The 26812-nt window shown below is 31.9% G+C and overlaps 1 protein-coding gene across 2 annotated transcripts in view; it reads right to left on the reverse strand.

Moving 5' to 3' along the window:
• Positions 1-3737: 3737 nt before the first annotated feature.
• Positions 3738-26812, reverse strand: part of LOC143076078 (sodium-dependent serotonin transporter-like) — a 41848-nt gene continuing 18773 nt past the window's right edge. For both annotated transcript variants that reach the window (XM_076251711.1, XM_076251712.1), the window contains exons 4-15: positions 18747-18881; positions 17558-17780; positions 16427-16565; positions 15935-16069; positions 12644-12747; positions 11886-12010; positions 11018-11130; positions 10018-10146; positions 8960-9059; positions 7036-7136; positions 5863-6030; positions 3738-5340 (exon numbers count right to left, since the gene is read on the reverse strand). In XM_076251711.1, the coding sequence (XP_076107826.1) occupies positions 5137-5340; positions 5863-6030; positions 7036-7136; positions 8960-9059; positions 10018-10146; positions 11018-11130; positions 11886-12010; positions 12644-12747; positions 15935-16069; positions 16427-16565; positions 17558-17780; positions 18747-18881 (1676 nt within the window). In that variant the 3' untranslated portion in view covers positions 3738-5136. The remainder of the gene's footprint in view (positions 5341-5862; positions 6031-7035; positions 7137-8959; positions 9060-10017; positions 10147-11017; positions 11131-11885; positions 12011-12643; positions 12748-15934; positions 16070-16426; positions 16566-17557; positions 17781-18746; positions 18882-26812) is intronic.

Consider the following 26812-nt stretch of genomic DNA (forward strand, 5'->3'; position numbering starts at 1 on the left):
AAAAGTTAAACTACAAACTTATTTTGTGTCTACACAATATTCATGAGTGACACTCAAATAAAAAAAACAACAGGTAAAAAAATATACATATTTAAAGAGCATATAGGACCCAAAATTCCAAAAGGTTTTGACAAATACAATAAAGGTATCTATTCCTGGGGTAGAAAATATATTGGATAACGGAACATACAGGGTTTCATAGACCATTAATTTATAATTATGATCAAATAAATGATAAATCAGTAAAGTATGCAAAAACAGATTGAGTAGATCTACAAAATGTTATTAATTACATTATTTTGTGTGTTATATTCAACAATAGAAGATGGACAAAAGCTACCAAAGGGACATTTTAAACTGACAAAACTATAGCCAAAAACGAAAATAAGAACAGACATGAATCAACATATAACACTACAGACTGAGCAACACTAACCCCACTAAAACATTGGTAGAACATTCTATATTGAGGTAATATATATTTACAAATAACAAACAAACAAATAATAGCGTATGAACGCCGAAGATTATTTCTAGTGCTCTTTCAGTTAAAGCATAGTTCTCAGTGACTGAGGCGGATGACACAATAAAAAAGAAGGGACTGTTTTGTCATTTTGTTCTAGTCGTTAAATCAGTCCCATATATGCCATGTCCATACCATGACAAAATATGTAGTACAAACTAAGTAAATAAAAAAACATAATTTTGTCTTTAGTCAGAATTCATTTTTTTTTTACGTGTTTTTCAACAGACTGTCGGATTTTCCAATGGGAACAAACTGTGCCCCTCTACTTGCCGACTTGTTTCTTTATTATTATGGGACTGACTTCATATAGGAACTTCTTAGGAAGAAAGATAAGAAGTTAGCAATATCCTTTAACTCTACTTTTCGCTATATAGATGATGTTCTTTCACTAAATAATTCAAAATTTGGTGACTATGTGGAACGCATCTACCCAATCGAGCTAGAGATAAAGGATACTACAGATACAGTTAAGTCGGCCTCATATCTTGACTTACATCTAGAAATTGACAATGAGGGTCGGTTTAAAACAAAACTTTACGACAAAAGATATGATTTCAGCTTTCCAATTGTGAACTTTCCATTTCTAAGTAGCAAGATTCCAGCAGCACCTGCATAGGGGTATATATCTCCCAATTGATACGATATTTTCGTGCTTGCATTTCCTAACATGATTTTCTTGATAGAGGGTTGCTGCTCACAAGGAAGCTATTAAACCAAGAGTTCCAAATGGTGAAGTTGAAATCATCCCTTCGTAAATTTTATGGACGCCATCACGAGTTGGTTGACCGTTATGGAATAACCGTTTCACAAATGATATCGGATATGTTCCTTACGTCGCAACTACAATCCCCTTCCCTTTCATGAATGTGACCTACCGAATAAGACTATTTACCAGATTTGATATCACATAAGCAACACGACGGGTGCCACATGTGGAGCAGGATCTGCTTACCCTTCCGGAGCACCTGAGATCTCCCCTAGCTTTTTGGTGGGGTTCGTGTTGTTTATTCTTTAGTTTTCTATGTTGTGTCGTGTGTGCTGTTGTTTGTTTGTCTTTTTCATTTTTAGCCATGGCGTTGTCAGTTTGTTTTAGATTTATGAGTTTGACTGTCCCTTTGGTATCTTTCGTCCCTCTTTTAATGGTATCATTTATTTAAATCCGGACAATTAAGAAATGAAAACTTAACAAGGGTAATACGTTATCAAAGGTACGAGGATTATAGTTTAATACGCCAGACGCGCGTTTCGTTTACACGAGACTCATCAGTGACGCTCAGATCAAAAAATTAATATGGTTTAAGGACAATCAGAAAAAATAACTCAAAGAAAAATAGACAATATATTGACAAAAGAACCATATAACATATGCGTGTCGACAAATAACTGCGTAGGGACAAAAGATATTGCTACGCTAAACTCCCAACACAGGAAAAAAATCAGGTTAGCAGTGACACTAAATACTAGTATATAAAAATAATTAACAGGTATAAGAATAATTAGTTTTAAGTCAAATCCGATTTTGTTGTCATTTGTGGAATGATCCTTTTCATACTTTTGTTTTTTATGATTTATCCTGAGTATGAAAAACCCCCAAGGGTGACTGGGGAATAGACCGGCAGTAAAACACTTGATAAAGTGGGGCGTCCGTTTGGCTGTGCGGGATGTATTTAGTCGTCCGGTCAGAATGGGGACGTTAAATCCGATGTCTCGTGTAAAGAGAGTGCCACGCTCTTTGCACGTTAAGAACCCTTGCAACAACTCTTTGAGGGCCCGTAGATGGCCTGTTACAAGGCAAAATGTCTGTCCTTATCCAATTGACCCTCATTTTCCAGTGGCAATCCAAATTTCCCCGAACATCATCCCAAATGGCCTCTATTATGACAAGACCTACCTATTGTATTTATTGTGAACTTGTTCTCGTCCTGAATATGCATGAAATATTTGCCACTGGATGTTAAGCAACCAATAATCAATCAATGAGTATTGAAAATATTCAGACATTTGCGCTGCTGAAAATATTAGAAATGCATGCATTGTACTGGAATACAATTTGCGCATTTTTTCTGACATTACATTACGACAGTAACCATTCATTTTTTTGACTAGTCAAAAATGAAGAAAAATTGAAGACGAAATTGCCTTAATAAGATCCGCTTCATGAAATAGTTTTTTCCAAAAAGAATAAAGGTCGACTAAATGTGTGTAAGTCAATCACATGAAATATATTACCAGTATACCCAAAAGAAATTTATCAACACTGAACTGTATGCCTTTGATTTTGAAATAGTTAATAAAATCATTGACGGTGAAATGTTTCTACAAGCGCTCTCTCCTAACAACGGTATAATATTCATTCACTAGTAACAAAGTAACAATGTTGAAATATGAAAGACCAAAACAAAAAAATAATTCTCTCCTCCAAATTAAAGCTGCAAATCAAAGAAGGCTGTATCAAATCTCGTCCCATTTTAATCACCCCATTTTTATATGGGTTTGTGTTTCTGTGTCCTTTTTTTCATTGCATTTTTTTAGACTGTTTTTCGTGATTTTGTTGGTTTTTTTTATGCATTTTTGCCATGACTTTGTCTGTATCGTCTCGACGTATGAATTTTTATTGTCCCATTTAAGTTTGGTATCAACAACCTCTTTATCTTAAATCAAACAAAGAAATTTAATAACGGGATAACTATAAATTCCAAGTGACCGTAATATATTTCCTTCATGTTACGGAGGAAGAGTTTGAAAAAATAGATATGGTATTCATATATAACCAGATATGGTAAATTCATGACGCAGCTTTTTCATGCTCGCTTGACTAAATCTAAAGCAGTGGCTCATTGGTCTTTAATCGCGTTCGAAATTTTAACAAAGGTCTGGTTTTATCTTGCTTGTCTCGACGTTCGGAGGCCTGTATGGTCAACCCCCCCCCCCCCCCCCCCCCAAAAAAAAAAAAAACAGTAGTATACCGCTGTTCAAAAGTCATAAATCGATTGAGAGAAAACAAATCCGGATTGCAACCTTAATTTTAAACAATAAGGATATTTGCATATAATTTCTATTTAAACAACAATCCGAAAGTTACCATATGATGAAGAAGTCAAAAATACTGAACGGCCGTAACATGAAAACAATATTGTATAGAAGAGTATAAAAGCTAATGTAGAACAACATTTAAAAGTTTTAAAAGGAAATCAATAAACAATAAAAAAACACGTCTTCTTTAGATTTTAATATAAATCTTTTAACAACATATATAACAATATGTAATGAGTCATATATTTATTAAGATACAGCACCTTTATTTGTATAAATACTGAAGTTATTTTTCCTGAGGAAAAATTTAACCAGTAGTATCCATTAGCTTTTCATTTTTTTTTATATATATAACAAATGATACAGATACATGTAAACAACAATAATAAATGAAAACATTCTTCAAAATAGGTTTAACAAAATATTACCTGTCTATAGCAAACATTACTTGAAGCAGTCTTTTTTTTTAAATTAATGTAGCCAGTTCAAAACAGTCTTAAATACTTTTCCTATGCATGCGTTTTATATATATATATATATATATATATATATATTTTGGTATCGCTTTCCTGCTTCGACATCTAAAATCTAACAGCGCTAGACAAAAATTTGCATTGTTCAGCATTTGGTATCATATCTTAATTTTTGTTACAACGAAGGGACTTTTTAGTGAGACATAATAGCAGTGAAATGCAGTGGCGGATCCAGAGGGGGGTTCCGGGGTTTGGAACCCCTTTTTTGGCAGATGCATTTAAATGGAAGCATATAGTTGGAACCCCCCCCCCCCTTTACTCTGGGTTGGGAATCCACCCCCTTTTTAAAATGGCTGGATCCGCCACTGAAATGCTACCCTTGTTTGAATTTTGTAAGATGTACATGTTGTTTTCGTTTTTAAAAAATATCTATATCTCTATTTAAGAATCATTTTTGAATGCCATAATAAATGAAATGACGAATTATATATCACTAGGGCACACAATGAGTACTGAAACTGAAACCGTCATAGGTCATAGGATGACTTTGCGTGTTGGGGTAGAAGTCTTAGTTTGAGCCAAAAAAATGACATTGTAATCATGTAAAAAACTAATGCACTGCTAGTTGCAAGACATATATAACCCTTAGAGACTGATAGTCCAACTGAAGTAGTGCAAAACCCATTAATATTTTTAACAGATAATATCCTTCTTTGGTATGTGCCCCTTAAATCGATACAAGTCTGACAATTCATAATTTTTAAGGTCATCCATTGGATTTTTATGGCCAACAGATATATATAACTTAAACGATTCCACTTGCAATGCACAATATGCGCATTTTGACTGTTTCTGTCTCTTCGTTGATGTATATTACCCCCTGAAAACGACATAAAACAAGTTTGCTTTTATTGCAGAAGGGAAATAATGGATTAATTCTCGATGATTGAGGGAAAACCTACTAACAGTACTAAAACATCGCGGTCCGAAAGTGTAAAGTTTAACAATAAATAATTGTTGTTAAACGATATTTACATATATTCACTGGTGATTATAAACAAAATGAAATACATAAATGTGATTATGATCAACAACAAAAAAGTTTTAAACACGGTCATTGATGTCCTGATTGTTATCTACCTGATTTGGAGAATACATAGATATTGATTCAGCATTGTATGAAACAGGTGTGTTCACAGTTGTTCCCACGTTAGAAGACGAGATTTCATACTTGTCATATAAATGTCTTGATTTGTCTTGTTCAATGTGAGATGGTATTGACGATGGACGAATCATTCGTAGAATTTTCTGAAAAGGACCACATTTTAGAAAATGATTTATCAACAAAAAAAATGCATAGAATATTTAATCTATCTTTACTTAAAATTCAGAAACATATATTAATCAATAAAGTCGTTTTTGACATTTTTATTTATTATGTCTGTTTGTTTTGTTCACACATCCTTGTCAATATAACGGAGTTTGAAGCAATTGTCATACAAGTGAGAGATTGAGCTTCATCCACCGTTTTTTGCATAAGAAAATGCCTATACCAAGTAAAGAATATGACAGTTATTATTTATTCGTTTGGTGGATTTGAGCTGATGATTTTGTCAATTGATTAGGAACTTTCCGTTTTGAATTTTCTCAGGAGTTCAGTATTTTTGTAATTTCACTTTTTGTTAAATATTATGTGGGGTTTTTTTTACAATACAGAATCACTCTATGAGTGTAATATGTGCAATCGAACTGTATGTTTCTATGAGCTGTTTTGTAGTTTATAATTTTTAATTTATTACATATTTTTGTATCAGTTCAGTGAAAACTCACCTGCTTGAATGTCCCAGGTGTGACAATGAGAAGATATATAATGTAGATGGGTATACAGATTAATGAAATGGAAGATATAGTCCATCCTATAGCTAATGACCATTGTGGGTACACGTATCCATTTAGTTCTATGCCGTCGTAGTAATATATTGATAAAATGAATAAAACCTGAAATAAAATTATCTCGAATAAATTTCTGTACTGAATTGTTGATAAAAACTTTCCATAAATGTTTCCTACAATCAGCTTTTGATAAATTTGGCTAATCAAAAACAGCATAGCACTCGGACTTAATTTAAAATGTTTTAACCTGGTTTTTGGTTGGATTCGATTTGCTCAGTCTAAAGTTTCTTATGTATTGTTATTTGGATTAAATTGTATTTTGGTCCGTTCGTTTCTCCCATGTTGTTGTAGTTTCTCTTCGACTTGTTAGTTGAGTGAACCTTAATATCGTCTGCCTTGCCTCTCTTTTTACACTAGCAGCAGTTAGATATAAAGTTTTGACAAGGGATAAACCTTTATAAATTCTGAAATAGTTGTCCTTACTATAATTGAAAAGAACATATCGTGTAGAGGAATAATACTTATCCATCAAAATAATTTTCTGTGTGCTTTTAACTTTTAACAGATGCAATATTAAAGAGAGGAAGATGATGTTATAATGCTCCTTTTTATAAAGAAGACCTTTTTAATGAGTTTTAAGATTAGATGTATCACAAGCGTGTATTTTTTGTAATACTACGCCACTTTATCAAAATATTTCATTCGTTGAACAACATCCTACATTAAAACATTATACATCTTATAGGTTCTGTAACAAAATCAAGTTCTCTAATACTATAATCTCAATTCCTGATATATGTTTGTGTGTTTGTTTTTTAAACAGTATTTGATATGTTAATACGCTTTAAAAACAACACGATTCATGCAATCTCCCGCTTCATCTTTTTTTTAAATTTCACAATGCTTTTCAATTGTATCGTTATGGTAACATATTCTGCAAAACTCAGTCTACCACATTTGGGTCGCTTTTTAGAATCGATCCTTTTATTTGCGATTCTTTTTCTTACCTTTGAACAAATCTACTTTGCATCATTTTCATATACTTTTGTGCTTTGTTCATGAATTGATATCGGAGAAGATTAAATAAAAATGAACGCATACGATACTTACAATGAGGCAAATTGGGCATATAAACGCCCAGCATATTTTCCAAAATATACCAGGCTGAAATCCTAACATAGTTTGTATATCATCTGAAAAGTGTTGTACACCTACAAATATATTTGCATTAATTAAAACATTTCAATATTTCTGGTAATACTTCATTGACAAACAAAGTGCCTCAAAAGAATGTCATACACATAGACAATCATTCACAAATAGTGTGACACCTAATAATTTCTACAAAAATTGCAAAAAGCATTAAACAAACTCATATAATCATGTTGGGGAGAAAAACAAACTAAATTTCACAAAAGTTAAACCAAATACAACTTAAGCAATATATGCATCGGAGAGGAAAACACTAGCGTTTAGAATAAAAGCAAACGTACATAAAATGAATATATAATTGCTCAATCATATCAACACAATATTTTTCTTTTCTGTACTGTTGACCACATCGGAGAAGAAACGCCCACCAGCAGTGGCATTGACCAAGTACTAGTAAAAAATCACCAAAGATACCTAGCTAATAATTTTGTACGCCAGACCAAATTAGTGCTATTCATTTATTTTTTTTTAATATTGAAGGCTATATAGGCTAGTATTTTTAATGAAAATGCGGTGAAGTTTTGATCAATACCGAGTACTGCATGTTTTCCTTGCTGTTTTTTTTCTTTTGTGTTTAACTTGTATTTGTCTATCGTTTGATTAAAAAAATGGTTTTTACTTCGGTCTTTTTGATATAAGAGACTAGTCGAGGATTTAAACTAAAATAAATGAAATTTTATCACAATTTACTAGGTAACACCTTCTAACATTTTAAACTAACACATTGTACTATTATTTATGCACACTAACTGACATAGAATACAACGAAAAGATACATCATTAAATAGCCCTTAACACAATATGATAAATTTATTCAGTTTTACTGCAAGTGTACTGTACAAATATGTAAGGTTAAAACCTTGACACCTGCAGTGTAACAATTAATCGTGCAGAATATATACAATTAATCATCATAAAAGGAACATTTCATCAAGATTTGTTTGTTAATATTCTAATATTTATGACTAATTGTTATTCTTTTGATCATAATATACAATTCAATGCCCTCAATTTAGCGAGTACACAATTCTATGTAATCATTGGAAGGGGACGCATGAAATGAAATACAGCAGATATAGACAAAACAAAAGATGTACAAACTATCAAGCAATAAGGAAAGTTCTGTTTTTAAAACATGTAAAATGTAAACAAATCCATGTACTTTCATAATACCATTAATCGTGAGCTGGATATAGGTCAACTGAGCCAGTTAGACTAAACATTTAATTCAAATATATATTCAACTCATGATTACAATTATTGTTTAATTGCATTGCAAATGGTTGGAAATCAAATTAGAAACAAATTAATAAGACAACATGCCCCAATCTCAATATCAGATTTTCAATTTCAGTATACATGTATATACGTATATTCTATGTATCTTGGCGTCTGCTTAAGTTGTAGATCAGTGTTTCTGTTGATCCGTTGTTTCCTCAAAACGTTGGTGTGTTTCCATTACTTTTTTGTTTGCTACCCGGATTGTGCTTGCATATTTGAATTATGACTAATGGACAGCTGTGAACTATTGTCACTTTTATATATACCGCAAACTCTGGGCAGAAACGAATTTTTTTATTTACTTATAAAAGATCATTACAAAAACAAATATGTTTGATATGATTGATGTGACATCAACTTTCTGGTAAAACTCATCACTGTAAACAGCCTTAGACCAAGCCAAATTTCATAATTATACTAGCTTTTCGCACTGACGAATGGCCGGACGGACACACAGACTGGTAAACATAATGCTTCCTTCAAACGCCGGGGAAGGATACAATAATTCTACAGTAATAGTTCTCGTGAAATGTAAACTTACCATAAAACCAGTTAACAGCTATTGCTTCACAGAAACAAATACAAATAAGTGGTATTGGAGCTGCATGTCTGTCTAACAAACTAACAATGTATTGTCCACCCTAAAATTAGGCAGTATTATGTAAAAAAAAAAAAAAAAAAAAAATCTGTGTGTGCTATGTACAATGTCTGAAAAAATATTATTATTTACAATTTAACTTCATTTCATGTAAAAAAAATTATATATTACACTCATTACCATATCCATAATTTACATATTTTGAAAATTGTGCGATTATATTCTCATCAATTTTATTTACCATTCGTTTAACAATTAAGTAAATTCAAAACATGAATCAAATGTGTAATTCACCGTTTATATTGCAGATAATTGACTACAGATACATCAATCATTTGTACTTTTAATATATCATCAAACATGGGAAACCAAAAAACTCAGTCTCTAACTTTCTTTGTAGTGTTTTCGTTTTATGCTTAAGTTGGCGGTTTTTCCTTGACTTAATATTTCTTATTGTCTCTTTCGGTGATTCTGTAGTTTTTATGGTGTATATTTGAATACACCACACCGTTTACATTTGGTAATGAATATCAATAATGTGGTAATTTTTATAAATTTCCTGTTTACAAAACTTTGAATTTTTCGAAAAACTAAGGATTTTCTTATCCCAGGCATAGATTACCTTAGCCGTATTTGGCACAACTTTTTGGAATTTTGGATTCTCTATGCTCTTCAACTTTGTACTTGTTTGGCTTTATAAATATTTTGATATGAGCGTCACAGATGAGTCTTATGTAGACGAAACGCGCGTCTGGCGTACTAAATTATAATCCTGGTACCTTTGATAACTATCTAAACCAGTGACTCTTTGACTTGATAATATATGTAAGTATGTAGTTAAGTATGTAACTGAATTCGGATCATTCAACGGTGTTCGTCTACATTATCCGGAAATGACTTTTCTGACTCGTTTTATGTTAATGGAAAAACAATAATCTACATGAATTCCAGTAAAAAACAGAATGTTTTTGTGTGATTTGACAAACACTTTAAGTACTCACATTTGTGGTAGACGGTAGTGAACCCAGGAAGCAATATATTATAACTCCGAGAACAAGCCATTCCCGTCGTCCTTTGACTACTTTGAATGAATCCATAATGGCCGTAATTACTGCCTCAAGTCCACCAAACTAAAAAATAGGAATCTTTATTCGTCTCTAAATATCTGTCTTATCAAAACAGTCATTGCATTAGCTAGCGCGCTTCAGTTAAGTAAATAAACTTGTTTTTGATTGTAGAATGTGATGCATATAGCAAGAAATGTGTAAATCTTACCATTCTGGTTTAGTATAAAAGGTAATGAGCGTTCCCGTGCATGTCTAACCCTGCTAAATTCGTTAAATACCTGCCCATGTGACAAGTCTAATTCAGTGGTTGTCGATGATTGTTATCTATCATAATATGTATGTTCCACTTATTGTTTTGAGCATAAATCCGACTGTTGTTCGTCGAATCATTTCACTGTTTATTAGTTTAGTGCTGACTACTAGTTCAAATCTTTTTATAAATAATTTATTTTGTCAACATCCCTTTGAATTCATGTGTAAACGTGTGTATATACGAGTATTCCATTTAAAATCTGAAGCACTGCTAACTGAATTTAACTTTTACGAACTGATGTTCGTTTATAATTGTATGTTCCTTTGTTGCTTAAACCTAATAGAGAATCTGCAATTTGTTTGTAATGGCGTTTTATTAAACTTAGTTGATCGCATGTTTATGGTTGGCATCCAAATCTTTACTGTAGCACGTTTATTCTGGGAAAACATATCCGCATTGAATTCGGTTTATTATAAGTTTAAGCTACCGACTATTTATAGAATATACTTGTTTTGATATCCGTAACGTTTTGGAAATCCGAAGTTTACCGAGGAAATCCGAGGTTCTAACCGAGGTGTTGTCGTTTTTTACGATCAGCGATTTAAGATGGTACACAGTTCTTATTGTTACATGATATATATATATACGAAATGAACCAAAGTTACGTGTTTAATTGCATACCGTACTGTCCATGCCTAGTGTGATAAGCATAACAAAGAATAAGATAGACCAAAATACTGAACCATCCAACGTCGCTAGTGCTTCAGGGTATACCATAAACACTAGGCCAGGACCTAAAATAGTTAAGCATATCTTTATTTGTTCATCGTTTTAAATAGTACTAGGCATGCTTATTTAATGTATTTTATGAATAAAGTCCACCTTCGACTTGTTTTCTAAAAAAACAGTTTCCTGAACTAAAAAGTTCATATTACAAATGAAAGTAATAAAGACGGGAAAAATAAAAGCAATGACTCAGTAGTCTAAATATATCTACTACAATCACTATCCTGTCGACACTCGGGTTGTGAGCAGGAACTCCGCAAGTGGTTTAGAGACTAGGCAACGTTAAGTGAGATATTTTTTCTGCATTCCCATGTTTATTTTTTCAAACAAATCCATTTCGTCTAGCTCTAATTTAAAATTTCGGTCCTGTTATCTATGATGAGTTTATTTGCATTATAGGAGATATTTTTTCTGCACTCCCGTGTATATTTTTTCAAACAAATCAATTTCGTCTAGCTCTAATTTAAAATTTCGGCCCTGTTGTCTATGATGAGTTTATTTTCATTATATGCATTGCTCAGACACATCGATTATGGTCAGTTAATTCTTCTTTCAGAATGTTTAGTAATGTTATTATTAATCTTAGTAATACTGGCATTGATTTACAATACACTTTGAAATACATTGACAACTGATCTGATATCTTACAGACTACTATGTGAACTTTTGTCGTAAGTTAGAGATACGCAGTGTCTTTTTTATGTAATTCGTTTGTCGTGTGCATGTAAAGTTTGATTTCTATAGATTACACAATATAAACTACCTTCCATAGCTACTTTATCTATATCCTTTTGTGTGATATGAGCCATGTAGCCTAATACGGAAAATACCACAAAACCCGCTAAAATGCTGGTAAAACAATTGATGATAGCCGTTGCAAGAGCATCTCTGAAAACAAAAAGCATTATGGTGTAAAATTGCAGTTAATTGTCTACATGCAACTTACATTTTGTGTATTCGTCTTATAACTTTTATTATTCTTAATCTAATCTAACGTTTAGACCATGACAGTTCATTCAACTACTAGATAAAAACAGCTTGTTTTAACGAATACTATAATGTAAAAAGTAATAAAAAAAACTTATACGTCGAAGAGAGACTGAAAACGCCATTGAAAAATACCAAACACTACATACAAAACTATAGACTGAGCAAAACGAACAACATTAAAAACCGGTGGTTATCTCAGCCACTCGGGAAGGGTAAGTAAATCGTCCTCAAAATGTTATCTAATAGTTTGCTTCTATGTATGTTGTATGTTGTATTGGTTTTTGTTTTTTTGTTTCACTTCAGTGTTCTGTTTTTTCGTTGTTTTCCTCCTATAGTTGATGTTTTACCCTCGGTTTTAGTTTGTAGCCCGGATTTGTTTTATCTCAATCGATATATGACGTATACTAGTACTGTTGCCTTTATTTATCTGTGATAGTCTTCAATATCGAACATAATAAGTGTCTAACAGTCTAACGGCAGCTTTTAAGCTTTTAAGCCTGCTAGTTGTCAAACAAGAATACATTTACTTACACATAACAGTTGTTGTGAAATTTGTTATAACTTGATAATGCCAATAAGGTGCCGAAACCTGGGCCCAACGAGAAGAATATCTGTGATGCAGCATCTAACCATACCTACAATTGATAAGTTGAGTTTTTTTTTAAAGAAAAGACCAGTAGCTTAAAATTGATTGTAATCTATACTGCATTATGTATATCTTATTATTTAGTCGGTTTGTCTTAGCCGTATTTGGCAAAACTTTTTGGAATTTTGGATCCTAATGCTCCTCAACTTTGTACTTGTTTGGCTTTATACATTTTTTATATGAGCGTCACTGATGAGTCTTATGTAGACGAAACGCGCGTCTGGCGTACTAAATTATAATCCTGGTACCTTTGATAACTATTATTGGTAAAATTGATCTATCGATTGATTGATTGCTGGTATTTAATGACATTTTAAAGCTCTTGACTATAGCATGGAAGGAGATTTGTTTGTGTAAGAACACAGAGTACTTAAAAGAACCACCGGATATAAGCATAAGATTTCGTAAGATTTCTTCAGAAATTCGATACACATTAAGGTGGTACCTAACACCTTTACTAAAATTAATTTGGCTCGTTTAATTTTCTTAAAATTTTGATAAAGTATTTACTTTGAACCTTTGACAAAAATATAAAAATTTCAAAAAAAATGAACCAACCGTTTAATCAGAAAAAATACACTGGTTATAGAGCAGTTTGACAAAAACTTGTTTTGATCATTGAGAAGCTTAATATTCCTTTGAGAACACAACGTCATTAAAACGTTCTGCTGGTTTTACAGAGTTGTCTCCCTGTAGTGTTAGGTACCACCTTAAGGCCGAATGATGGAAAGTGAAATTACATATAATAGACGTTAATAAATACTATATAACTGTAAAATTAAAGTTCGCTTAAAAAGAACTGAATAACTTTTTGTCATCAAGTTTGAGTTCTGTTATGTTAATACACACAAAAATTAAATCTTGAAGTTCATAGTCTTTGCTGACTGAATAAGCTTTTTAGAATGGTGATACTTTTTTTTATGTCAGAGATATGAAAGACGATGCCGTTGACCTAGTAGAACTGGAACACTTGCTTAATGAATACAACTGTTTACGAAACAAACACCTCAAGAGATATCAAATTGAATGGAACAAATCTTTTGACATTTATGCGGATAATTCATGTAAACAAATAAGATTTATACATTTATGTCAATAAAACCTGTCTCGTGACCTATATAGATAACCTAGAAAAGGTCGCTAACCTTAAGGTCTTAATCATATCAATAAAAATGATGGTCATTTATAAAAACATTCCAACGAAACATACCAACTTTTGTTTTCATAAAGTTGAGTTTGATATCCGTGCATCGTGCCGATATATTTTAAGTTCAAATTTTAATGTAATAATTATGATTAAAAAGAAATGTCTGGTATACACCAATTGACAGGGGTAGCCTGTTAGAAGGCAAAATAAAAAATGTATTTGCTGAATCGTACTAATATCCATTCATGCCATTTGATCTTATCCCAACATTTTTGCAGTTGGTTCATTACTTTGCTTCCATTCGCTTGTTTAGTATACAATGAAAAACATCTTGTACAAGTGTCAGGCAGAGCTTTTCTTTTAACTTATAAATAACATTATCAAATGCGTTGACATGACGTTGATTGAATTATTGATCAATTTTAATTATTGTTCCTTTATCCTTATAAATGTATTCAGTTGCAGATGTTCTTATAACAATCGAAATGTCTTAAAGTTCATCTTAAAAAACGTATTTATGATTTTTGCACTTTAATACTTTCCTTTTTAGAATTCAAAGCATGAAAAGGTTTGAGATCTCTCTGTCTAGTTTTAACAAATTTATTAGAACAAAAAAGAATGCGACTTAAAAGAAGAAATGTGCATAAATGTCTCAAGATGTACAAAGTAATTAAATTTTAACAAATTAAAATATCTTTCCTCTGAAATTTTCACACTCTGTGAATAATTCATGAAAGCAATTAACTTAATTAAATTTTTGAAAACCTTAGCATCAATCATTAAGTTTGACATTTTCTTTTACAATTGTCGATAGCCGTAAATAAAAACTTTAATTTGTACGAGCTAAAGAAACAGAAAGAAACGCAAGACTCGCAAAGCTTTTCTATTGTTTTGAACCGAGTAAACACGGAAACGAGATTAAAAACAAACGGGCACAACGGCAAGCATGTTTATGATCTAACGATCTTTAGAAGCAGGAAGAATATCGAGACCCGCGGAGCTATTCTCTTGTTTTGAAGCAAGTAAACAAGGAAATTCTATATAATATATGCAAACAGAAATGGACAAAACGGACTACTTTTTAAATAAATATGCAGTCATAAGCACTTTCAATGTAGCAAAGCTAATTCTAAACTTCGTCTTAATGCACATTATGACTTAGCACAGATTTGGGCGGAGTATACGCAAATAAGATAGCAACTAAAAGACAAACGTCATAACCATATGTTGTATGTCCTTTGTACCAAGTCAGGAATATGGCCATTGTTGTATTATAGTTCGTTTCTATGTGTGTTACAATTTAACATTGCGTCGTTTGTTTTCTCTTATTTTAGAGTGTAAATTGACATTGCGATAAGACGTGTCACGGTACTTGTCTATCCCAAATTCATGTATTTGGTTTTGATGTTATATTTGTTATTCTCGTGGGATTTTGTCTGATGCTTGGTCCGTTTCTGTGTGCGTTACGTTGTAGTGTTGTGTCGTTGTTCTCCTCTTATATTTATGCGTTTCCCTCAGCTTTAGTTTGTTACCCCGATTTTGTTTTTTGTCCATGGATTATGATGAGTTTGAACAGCGGTATACTACTGCTGCCTTTATTTCGTACTATGTGGTACCATTTTAGCAGCGTCCAATGTATATCGATATGCTAACAAGACAAAGGAAAACAATAATATAATTTAAGGAACAGAGCTTAACTTCATTTACGTATATTTGGTTATGATGCAATTATATATAGCTAGACATTTGCAAATAGTTATCAAAGGCACCAGGCTAATAATTTAATACGCAGACGCTCGTTTCGTCTACATAAGACTCACCAATGACGCTCAGATCAAAAAATTTAGAAAGCCAAACAAGTGCAAAGTTTAAGAGAATTGAGTTCCCAAAATTCCAAAACGTTTTGCCAAATACGTCTAAGGTAATCATCTATGCTTGGGATAAGAAAATCAACTTCTAGGCACTATGTATAAAAATGTAACTTAGAGCTAAAAAAAAAAAAGGAATAAGGTCCAGAAATAGTACTTACTTCTACTTTGAGTAACTTGTCCCACTGTGGTCTGAGGTAGTAAATTATGCCATCTTTGGCACCAGGTAAGGTACATCCCCTTACCAACAAGATGAGCAATACAACGTAAGGAACGGTAGCAGTTACCCACACTGCCTGAAACAATCAGTTGAAAAGTATTATTTTGTTAGTTTATGAAATACATGTATGTATTACATACAATCTACAATTTTGTAATTGTTGCTATATATCCTGTTTGTATAAAATATAAATGTATATTGAGTGATATATTTGCTGTGATTAATCAATGCATGTAGATAAGGTAAAACAAATTAAAAAAAATTGGAGAACAATACTTGTCATTTCATTTAGTCTTCTTTTCTGTTCGCAATTCATTTTTCATCACTTAATTCGTAACTGAAATACCAAATACAACAAGAAATACATGTGATATATATATATATATATATATATACAAGAATTTTAAAGATGTTCATGTAAAACATTACCCACCTTTCCTGAGGATTTGATCCCCTTCCACAAGGAAAAATAAACAACAACAAAGACAGCTATCAAACACAGCACCATTTGCCATTTAGGCGAACCAACTTTTTCAATACCATAAGCTTTTTGGTCCTCTAAAACTCTAAATCTGGAGAAAATAAATTTGGAAAGGACAAGTTAAAGATTGATTAGTTGATTATGCATGCACCAAAACTAAATTAAATGTTATAAATGCAATGCTACATTACCCTTTAAATCATTTATTTTCTAATTTTGAAATACCAAGACGTGTAAGCTTAATTGTATTTATATTTTTACAAATTCAATTTCAAACAATAATTATATTTGTCTGCATCATTATCTAGCAAGAAAGTTTAAGAACATTTTATAGACAACAGTTTTAACTTGATTTATGTAATTTGCTTCGTCTTGTAAAACACTTCACATAATGAATTAAACATTTTATATGATAGGCGCAGTATAGTTATACAATCGTCATTTACTGAAGATCCTCAAGGAACTACAATGACTTGTTCATCGCTAACTTGTTTTTTCGTTTTCGTCGACAGGTTTTTAATCGATGCATGAAACTTGTTCACTGAAGACACTCAATGCTCTTTAGTGGGATTTGAATCAATCTCAAGGAAGGTCCGAATAATTTTTAAGTTGAAGAGCATTTAATACAAAAAGAACCCAAAACAGTTGCGCAAAATATGCCTAAGGCTTTCCACGACTTTGGTTAGAAAAACCTTATATTTCTCTACATAATACGATTGCCTCAAGTTGGAAATTTTTAACTTCCCTAGGAAAAATATTACAAGACGCGAGCCAAATTTCGAGCTGGGTCTGCTAACCCTTCTAGGACACTTGAATTCACCCACAGTTTTTGGTGGGTTCGTGTTGCTCAGTCTGTAGTTTTCTATATATTGTGCTGTGAGAGGTATAATATTGTCTGTCTGTCTGTTGTTTGTTTTTTTTTTTCATTTTTTAGCCATGGCGTTGTCAGTTTATTTTCGCCGTATGAGTTTGAATTTCCCTCTGGTATCTTTTGCCTCTCTTTTATTGTGAATAATTTCAAATAAGTCCTGAATTAATTGATGAATTACTGTTAAATTAATTTTTATACACATTTATACATACAAGTAAAATTCTGTAGCTGCTAACATTGAGTTGTTGGTCACGTGACTAACATTGTATCCGTCAACAACAGATACGCAGTCAGCAGTGTTCCACGTGTTGTTGCAATGAGACCAGGGAACTTCCGAACGGAACGAAGCAAACAAGTAATATACTGCCCATGCGATCACTGTGTTATAATACATTCCGACGAATGTGGCAACGAAACATATTCCATAACCGAGACCTATAAACAAAAATTAAACACAATTAAATTCAAGGTAATCTTCATTAAGCAAATATTTGTTAATTTTTGAATTTTTGAAACCTCGTTTCAATTAAATTAGTGCAAGCATTAACATACTTGTAAAAGGTGCAAGTACATAATATGGCATTATTCTATGAAAGAGGCGATTTGTATTACAGTATTTAAAAAAAAAACTTTACGATGTGCGATAATCATTTTGAATGTCTAGTTCAGATAAAATATCATTGTTTTCTTTTGAAAGTATTCTATGATAACGATTTTGTTCGTGACTTATCTTACTTTTGAACTTTCTTTCTAAATCATTATGTGTAATCGTCTGACAGGCGTTTACTTTTTTTAAGTCTACTTCGTGTTAGTTGAAGCAAGATTTACAGTTCAGCAATTAATTTATGACTTTGCTCAGAGATAGAATACATTGGAAATATATTGTACTTTCTTCAATAAATTATGGTAATGTATATAGACTGTTTTTCAACTATAATATCATATAAAATTAAAATGAACAGATCCATCTATTAAAATTTGCATTCAATAAATAAGTGTGTCCTTAAATGAATTTGACTGTTCTTGTTGTGTCTTCATATACAGCTCGTTTAAACGTATTTATTGATTCATAGCTTCAAATGTTTACATATTTAGACAATTTAGAAAGCGATTAATTTTTGCAACTTTCGAGAGTTAATAAATAAATCGAGTTTATATTGTCGCGATTATGTATGAACTTGAACCTTTTCAGTCTAATTAACCACATCAAGTAAATATGAACATGTCAGATCGCCACGACTAGAAAGGGCTAAACGCGAAATAAAGTATCCGCGAAAATTAGTTATTTTACAGTAGATAAAAGAGCATCGTGTGCACGACATTCATAAAACTTTCGTCTGTTCGTTTCGGATGACATTTTGAAGTAATAGCATGCATCGATAGTATAAAGTGTATGTTTACCTGTAAACATAGGACAAAGTCTGTTCCATATAGAAATTGCACCACAGCGTTGATATTGTCCTAACGCTAACTCCATGTAAAACAAGGGTAATCCCAAGAAAATAAGCATAAAAAAGTAGGGTATCAAAAAAGCACCTGCAAATAAAATGTAATTGTTCTATATTCTTAATGTACACATTTAAATAAAGAAACATCATGGATCATTACAAAAAACATACAAATGAAATAGATATAAAAACGCATCAAAGATAGCACCAGGCTTATAATTTTGAACGCAAGACCCGCGTTTTCGTCTACAAAAGACTCATCAGTGTCATATGCTCGAATACAATTAACAGTTCAAAGCCCCAATTACGAGGTTTATGCGTTGAGGACCCAACAAAAGTTGAAAGGTTTTGCCGAATACAACTGTAAAAAGTAATCATTCATTATGATTCGAAATATTTAGTTTTTCGAACAATTAAATTTTTTATTTGCTTCATACTTTTTTTTTGCCATTCCAACTACTTTTATTCGAGGGCCACTGTAAAAAGAAAGTCACGTCTGGAGTAAAAATAAAATAATCCTGGCATCTACATGGACAATGATTATTTTGTTAGCTGCTATTTTATACACATGATCATCATGTCGTCGATGTTACGCTATATCAACACAGAAGTGTTGACTTCTGGACTGGTGATACACTCGGTGATGTAACCTCCACCAACAGAAGCATCGACCTAGTGGTTGAAAAAGAAAACGCCTCAAAGATACCAGGCTTAAGATATATAGCGTAAACCAACTGCGTATTTTGTCTACAAAAGTAAAAAGACTAAAGTACAAAGTTGAAAATACTGAAGATCCAAAAATTCCGAAAAGTTTTACAAAATGCAGTTAAAGTAACATTTCCTGGAGTATAAATCCTAAGTTTTGTCAAAAAAAAAAAAAAAAATCAAAAGATCAAAACTGACCGACTAATGACCAAGAATTACATACAATAAGATTGAGAATGGAAATGGGGAATGTGTCAAAGAGACAACAAAAATAGATTTATTTTTGTCCATCTGATGAGTTAAGTCTTTTTCAACTGATTTTTATAGTTCGTTCTTATGTTGTACTGTTATACCACTGTCCCAGGTTAGGGGAGGGTTGGGATCCCGCTAACATGTTTAACCCCGCCACATTATTTATGCATGTGCCTGTCCCAAGTCAAGAACCTGTAATTCAATGGTTGTCGTTTGTTTATGTGTTACATATTTGTTTTTCATTTTTATTACATAAATAAGGCCGTTAGTTTTCTCGTTTGAATTGTTTTACATTGTCTTATCGGGGCCTTTTATAGCTGACTATGCGGTATGGGCTTTGCTCATTGTTGAAGGCCGTACGGTGACCTATAGTTGTTAATGTCTGTGTCATTTTGGTCTTTTGTGGATAGTTGTCTCATTGGCAATCATACCACATCTTCTTTTTTATATTGATAATTAACATGATAAAAAAAAACGGCATCAAAGAGCCTTAACTCAGCAAAACGTACAGATAATTAGTCTTAATAAAACAAGGGCAATCACAGACAAACAAACACATAAAAATATGACATATCAATGAGGCAATTGTCATTAAATTATACAAATAATTATTATGTTAACATTATATAAAACATAAGATGATAAAAACGATTTATTATTATACAAGATAACAAAAAAGTGTATTTTATTATATACGATAAAACAGAACATTTTTGTTTTCTAACTACTGTTTTATTTCTGTCCGCTTTGACTCTGCGAGTTCAACAAGCTCTTCATTGATCATGACCAGCCTATTGCTTTTGTTTGCCATTTCAGAGACACGATTTTTGCTTTTTTGTTTTTTGGAAAAAAAGAACCGATTGAATGTTAACTGTTAGAACCAATGATAAAACATCTTATAAATCAAATAGATTGCATTCCTCGTGAAAAAAAAATCATGTTTGATAAACAAACTTTAATTCTGCTTGTTCCCGCCCATAGTAAAGACCTTCTAATCTAGCGTTTGGTGTTGGTTATCATATTGGTGGGTTTGGGGTTGTTTTTTTGTTTGTTTATAGTTATAGCATAAATCAGAACGTTGGATGTCTCTTTTGAATCGTTCCACATTTTTTCATACATTTACCTGTGCTTTTTCAAGCTTACTATATGGTATTATATTTTCTCATTGCTGAAGGATACGCTACCTGTTTAGATTTGGTCCCGGAAGATATTTGTTTTAAACTACATCTCGCTATTATTTTACCTTTTCGAGAGAGGTCGTAGTATACCCGTGAACAATAAATAAATAAATTTACGAATATAGTATAATCCGGTGAAGTTAAAAGGTATTTTAGAAATCGTAAACAACTCTGCATAGAAATATTCAGATGAGCGTTTTGATTTATATAAAGAATTAGCAATGTCAGCTCATAAACATCTATTTTACAATCTCCCTTTTCTATTAACATGCGAACCGTTCAAAGTCATATTTATTGTCAGATCGCACAAAAATCACCATGTTTATGACACTTGCTTTGTATAACCAAGAAATACAATGTGACCTATTCAGAAGCTGTTTCCCCTGCAAGAACTCTTTTACGTGGAAACGAAATCGGTAATTTAAAAATAAACTCTTCGGCAAAAAGTCAGATTTAAAACTTATCTGCTATCCTATTAACGTTTTTGCATAAATATTTCAAAAATCAAACATGCCAAATGTATTCCCTCTTTCTATCTCAGCAATGAAGTATTAATACTTCCATTATCTAAGTAAGTTATCGCCTTTTGTATTACAATTTTCTATTCTTTACAGCTTTCTATTAGACATAAATACATAATTGTAGTAAAAATAGTATTAATGAAGGATGAAATGATTTATGGAAAGTACTATAAATGTAGATTATTATCATCATAATAGAATAACTGAATTCTATGAATAATCCAATTTGCAGTGAACATAAAATTTACAACAGAATTTAAAATATAAAACAGTTATAAATCTCAGGATGAAACGAGGGATTGAACAAGAAATTTCTTTTACTATTTTTCGCTGGCATTTTTAAAGCTGAATTAATATTATATCATGTATATATTAGAACAGATATTGTATTTTTTAAGAAAGTTCTTTTATCTTGAATTAGCAAGTTCTCAATAGATTTGCTACAATGACTTTTGACTTTTAGTGCAAGGAATGATGGCTTACATATCAATAAAAGTTACATAACTATTTATAACACACCAATGTCAGGTTTAACAAAAATCAGAGAACTTTTCTGCTATATCTGTATGTAGTATTGAATCTATCTAGATGGGGTTTACAGAATAGCTTGATTGATTGTTGTTCAACGTTTGACGTCCAGTTGCAAATATTCCATGCATGTTCAGGGTGACTTTATTTTATAGTATAGTGAATATTAATGGACAAAAAGTTGAATCAAAAGGTCAAAAATTGTCAATAAAACAAAATGGTCTTAAAAATTAAAGAAAAAATGAATAAATCACCCCACCAGACCCTTTTTAAAGAACACAAGTGCATCATCCGTGGGAGGATAACTCTATAAAAAAAACACACACCATGACGTCTATCAATTTCTTCTTTATTACATCATGAAATCTAATTTACGTCTTATCAATTTAAAGCAAAAATAAAATCTACTAAAAATAAATGATTTTATTTCAATGAGAAAATAAAAAGTATATAAAAATAAATGGTTTTATTTTCAAAAGAAAATGAAAATCGGAGTTATATCAGTGGTTCTTTTCGACTTTTTGAAGTAATCAGCTTAAGTGCTATAGCTAGCCATTGAAATGTCAAATAGTTCGAGATTATTGAGGAAATATCAGTAGTTGTCAGTCGTTGATGGTACTTCATTTGAATCTTATAACCGAAGTGAAAAATTCATCAAGACATTTTCAGAAGAAAAAAATGCATTAAAGTACGGATGAGTAATGTTTTGCTATCCGACAGTTATTTTTGTGTTTATCTGAAGCTAACATTTGGTATTTGAAATTTCAAATGGCAGCGACATTTTTAATTAATAAAATCGAAAAGTGTTTCAACTTGTACATCAATGAATTTGTTCAACAAGTCAGAATAAATGAATATGTTTAAACTAAGCAAGAAAACATATTAAGTTTAGCTTTTCAATTATAAGTTTCTTTTCCTTATTAGAAGATAACTAGAAGTTGTAGTATAGGTGAACACGTGAATGTCCTTGTCCCAAATTAGTAGCCTGTAATTCAGTAGTTGTCGTTTGTTTCTGTATATTAGTATCATATATTTTTTTCGTTCATTATTTTGTACATAAATCAGACCGTTTAGATCTCTCGTTTGAATGATTCTACATTTGTCATTTTGAGGCCTTTGATAGGTGAAAATGGGGTTTAATCATTGTTGAAGGCCGTATCCGATGATCTAAAGGTTTTAATTTCTGTGTCATTTGGTCTCTTGTTGAGAGTTTGTCTCATTGGCAATCATACCACATCTTCATATTTTTTATATTTCATGATTGATTGGTAAATTGATTGATTGATTTTTGGGCCTTTTGATGATGTCATCGTGATAAGCGTTTTTTATTGTTGGATGTAGCTTGAGTATATGAAGATAATCAACGACATTCGGTATGGAAACTGGCTATAATCTGGAAATTCAAAATTTTATGAATTATAAACATCTATTGCATAATTTGGGTCTACAGAAATTCCTGAGCAGCAAAAAAGCCTCGGAATAATGTGTAGGTATTCCTTTACGTTAAAAATAAAGTAAGCCTTTATTGAAGCTTTTGTGACGAGTAAGCAAGTCAAGGGACCTACGTTATGTACATATCATGTAAAATAGTTGATATCTCATATGTATAGTAGGCCTATCTTCTTTCCCCAAAAAACGTGATAAGAACGAATCGTTTTGTTTCGAGTGTTTATATAAGCATGTAATCTTTATACTATATTTTGCAATCTAATTTTGATTATTTCGGATCAAATTCATCAAAGCGGGTGAACTGAGATATGTGACGTTGTTGATAAATTTGTGTCAAACTTGAATTCTCGGGTCAAACCATGTCGGTATAAGATTTTTGTAGCAAGTTCAGATTTACGGAAAAGATATAAAGGATCAAATGAACACCTTAGTGCATATCATTCAACTGCTTCGTCATACATTTATATAAAAAAGAAGATGTGGTATGATTGTCAATGAGACAACTCTCCACCAGAGACCACTGACGGAAATTAACAGCAATAGGTTACCGTACTGCCTTCAACAATGAGCAAAGCAATTACCGCATAGTCAGCTATGAAAGGCCCCGAAATGACAATATAAAACAATTCAAACGAGAAAACTAACGGCCTACTTTATGTACAAAAAATGAACGAAAAACAAATACGTAACACATCAACAAATGACAACCACTGAATAACAGGCTCGTGACTTGGGACACATACATACAGAATGTGGCGAGGTTAAACATGTTAGCGGGATACCAATCCTCCCCCATACCTGGGACAGTGGTGTAACAGAAAACAGAAGTAGAAAGTATTAAAATCAGTTGAAAAAGGCTTCACTCATCAGATGATTACAAATAGAAAAACACCTAACCAAAACACAAGAGTGTTACATATTATTATAGTATCAGCAAAATAAAAAGAGAGCATTGCAGTAATGCAAAAAAATGATTCATCCAGAGATTTTATTATGTAAAATACAAATTATGTTGTCTTCTATAAACTTATGAAAAGGGAAGCTTTCGTTGATATTACTGCGTAACGGTATCAAATCCCTACGCTCGAATCCGAGATTCCCACTAAAACGTTACCAAGAGAAACATATTAACACTATTTTCCTTTAAAAGATCACAAAGTTAAGATTAACTCAGGGTCCTCAGGCATAAAACTTTACCCAGTACTAGGAGAACAAAAAGTGTGCTCGAAACACTTAATCCAGTGTTTTGATTGGTTGATTTCTGGGTATCGGTACGATTATCGTACTCGAAAGCTGCATATGACTGTAAGGACTTACACTGATCTGATGTAATAGTTTGCTAATTTCTTTGATTAATGCATACTAGATGAAATCGTTTATAAACCATCTTCATTCTTTTCAAAATTAACAAATCCACCTTCGCCTTTTTATAGTCAAAATATAGACAGTATCATGTGTAATGGTATGCTAGCTGTTGTTTAAGTCTTATACTTTGGAAAACTATCGCGTATTATTGTCTGGTTTATACGTATTCATGTAATTAATTGAAAAAAGAAATTTCAAATCGACTTATTTTCCTTAATCTGAGCTTGTAAAATTATACAAAGACAGTCCTTTCTGTGTCAACAACTATATAATGAAATCTATTGTAACATTGCGCAGACTTGTGATTCATATGTCCATCAAAGTGTCCATTACACGATATATTGACTTTTTTAACCATGTGCTTATTTCTTTTTGTTGTTCCTGTCATTGCCAGACATGAAAGTTTCTATTCTTATATTATCATAACATTTTCCTTATATAGAACAACGACCTCGTCTAAGAACGGTATTGAATGCTTTTTGACTTTATCTATTTACCGGTCTTAGAGTATTCGAAGACTTTATTTTATTTTAGACTTTCTGCAAGTCTTGTAATGAACAACATATAGATACTATCGGAAACCAGACTGACTTACGTTAGAACGTATGGTGTCGTAAAATAAATTAATAATTATATTTTATGCTGGACGTTTACTTGTGATTATTACATTATTAAAAATATAGACCACGGTACTTCTCGTCTTCAACAATACGAAGAAGGGTAAAGAGATTTAACTATTAAATCTGTATCAATTTTATGTCATTTCAAAGGTGCAATCATATTGTGTTGTCAAACGTGCTGGTGAAACTAACAAGATATATGTATACATAGAGCGATTATTGGAGGAAATGTGTGTGTGTGTGTGTGTTGTTTGTTTTGTAGTTTTTGTTCCCTTAAGCATTTTACCGCTAAATGTTTCTTCAAGCGCAGCAAAAGTCCGATGCAAAATAACCTTAAATACGGTAAACTAAAATACCGATACAACGTACAATCTCCTTTCGTCCAAAATGTACATTACAATCAAGCAAAAAGCAAATAAAAAGAGTTTTACCCGTGTTCAAAACTGCAAGTAAGCAACGAACCTGCATTATTAAAACAAAAACATCCGTAATTTGAGTTTTTAAAAATCAGAAAGATGCAATTATTACACATGAAGTATTATCAAAACCTTCATTAATACGGCAAATAAGTTGAAAAAAATAAGGTTATGCTTGTTTGCTTTTACTGTAACAATTACCATTATAAAATGGGTGTGGAATTCCACTGATTAAAGTTCTTTAGGTGGAATGATTTTCCACAATACATCTTTATATTTTTAGTGAAAGATTTAGTTAAACTTTTGACCAATTTGTGATACCTGTATTCCTCTGATGTAAACATGCTTTTAGTTAATTGCGTTCAATGAAATCTGAGACGTAACAGTTACTGTAAAGACACATAATTATCGAATCAACTACGTAAAAGAAAAAAAAACAAAGAACAAGACCCGAACATCATACACCTTCAGGGAACCAAAGAGCATGACCCGAACGTCATACACCTTCAAGGAACTGAAAATTAACAAGTTAATAAAAATGCAATCCAGTTTGTCATACATTTTGATATATATTTTTTGTAAAAGATGTAATGTATACGTCAATGAGACAGCAACCAGAAAAAAAAAACAAATGGGGAAAACGTTAAGTATAAGACGTTCATATACAGCATGCAACGATAGAGATTGGTATTTTTTCTAACATCTATAGGTATTCATTTAAAGATACTGATGAAAATTTCCTCTGCATTAATTTAAGGTTTTTTATCGTAAGGTTGCCGTCTTGTTTATGTAGATCCAGTATCTCATTTTTATTTAGTTAAATAAATCAGTTTTTCTATTAAACCCAATGACACTGCATATAAATGGCATCGAATAATTTGTACATAAAACCCTCAGACCTGGTATAAGATCTAAGAGACATGAAATCAAAATATAATCTTGTAAAACTGACTTGTGATAAGGAATAATGATGCAACTGAAACAA

The sequence above is a fragment of the Mytilus galloprovincialis genome, chromosome 5 (genome assembly GCF_965363235.1).
Source record: "Mytilus galloprovincialis chromosome 5, xbMytGall1.hap1.1, whole genome shotgun sequence".
In the NCBI taxonomy this organism is placed as follows: domain Eukaryota; kingdom Metazoa; phylum Mollusca; class Bivalvia; order Mytilida; family Mytilidae; genus Mytilus; species Mytilus galloprovincialis.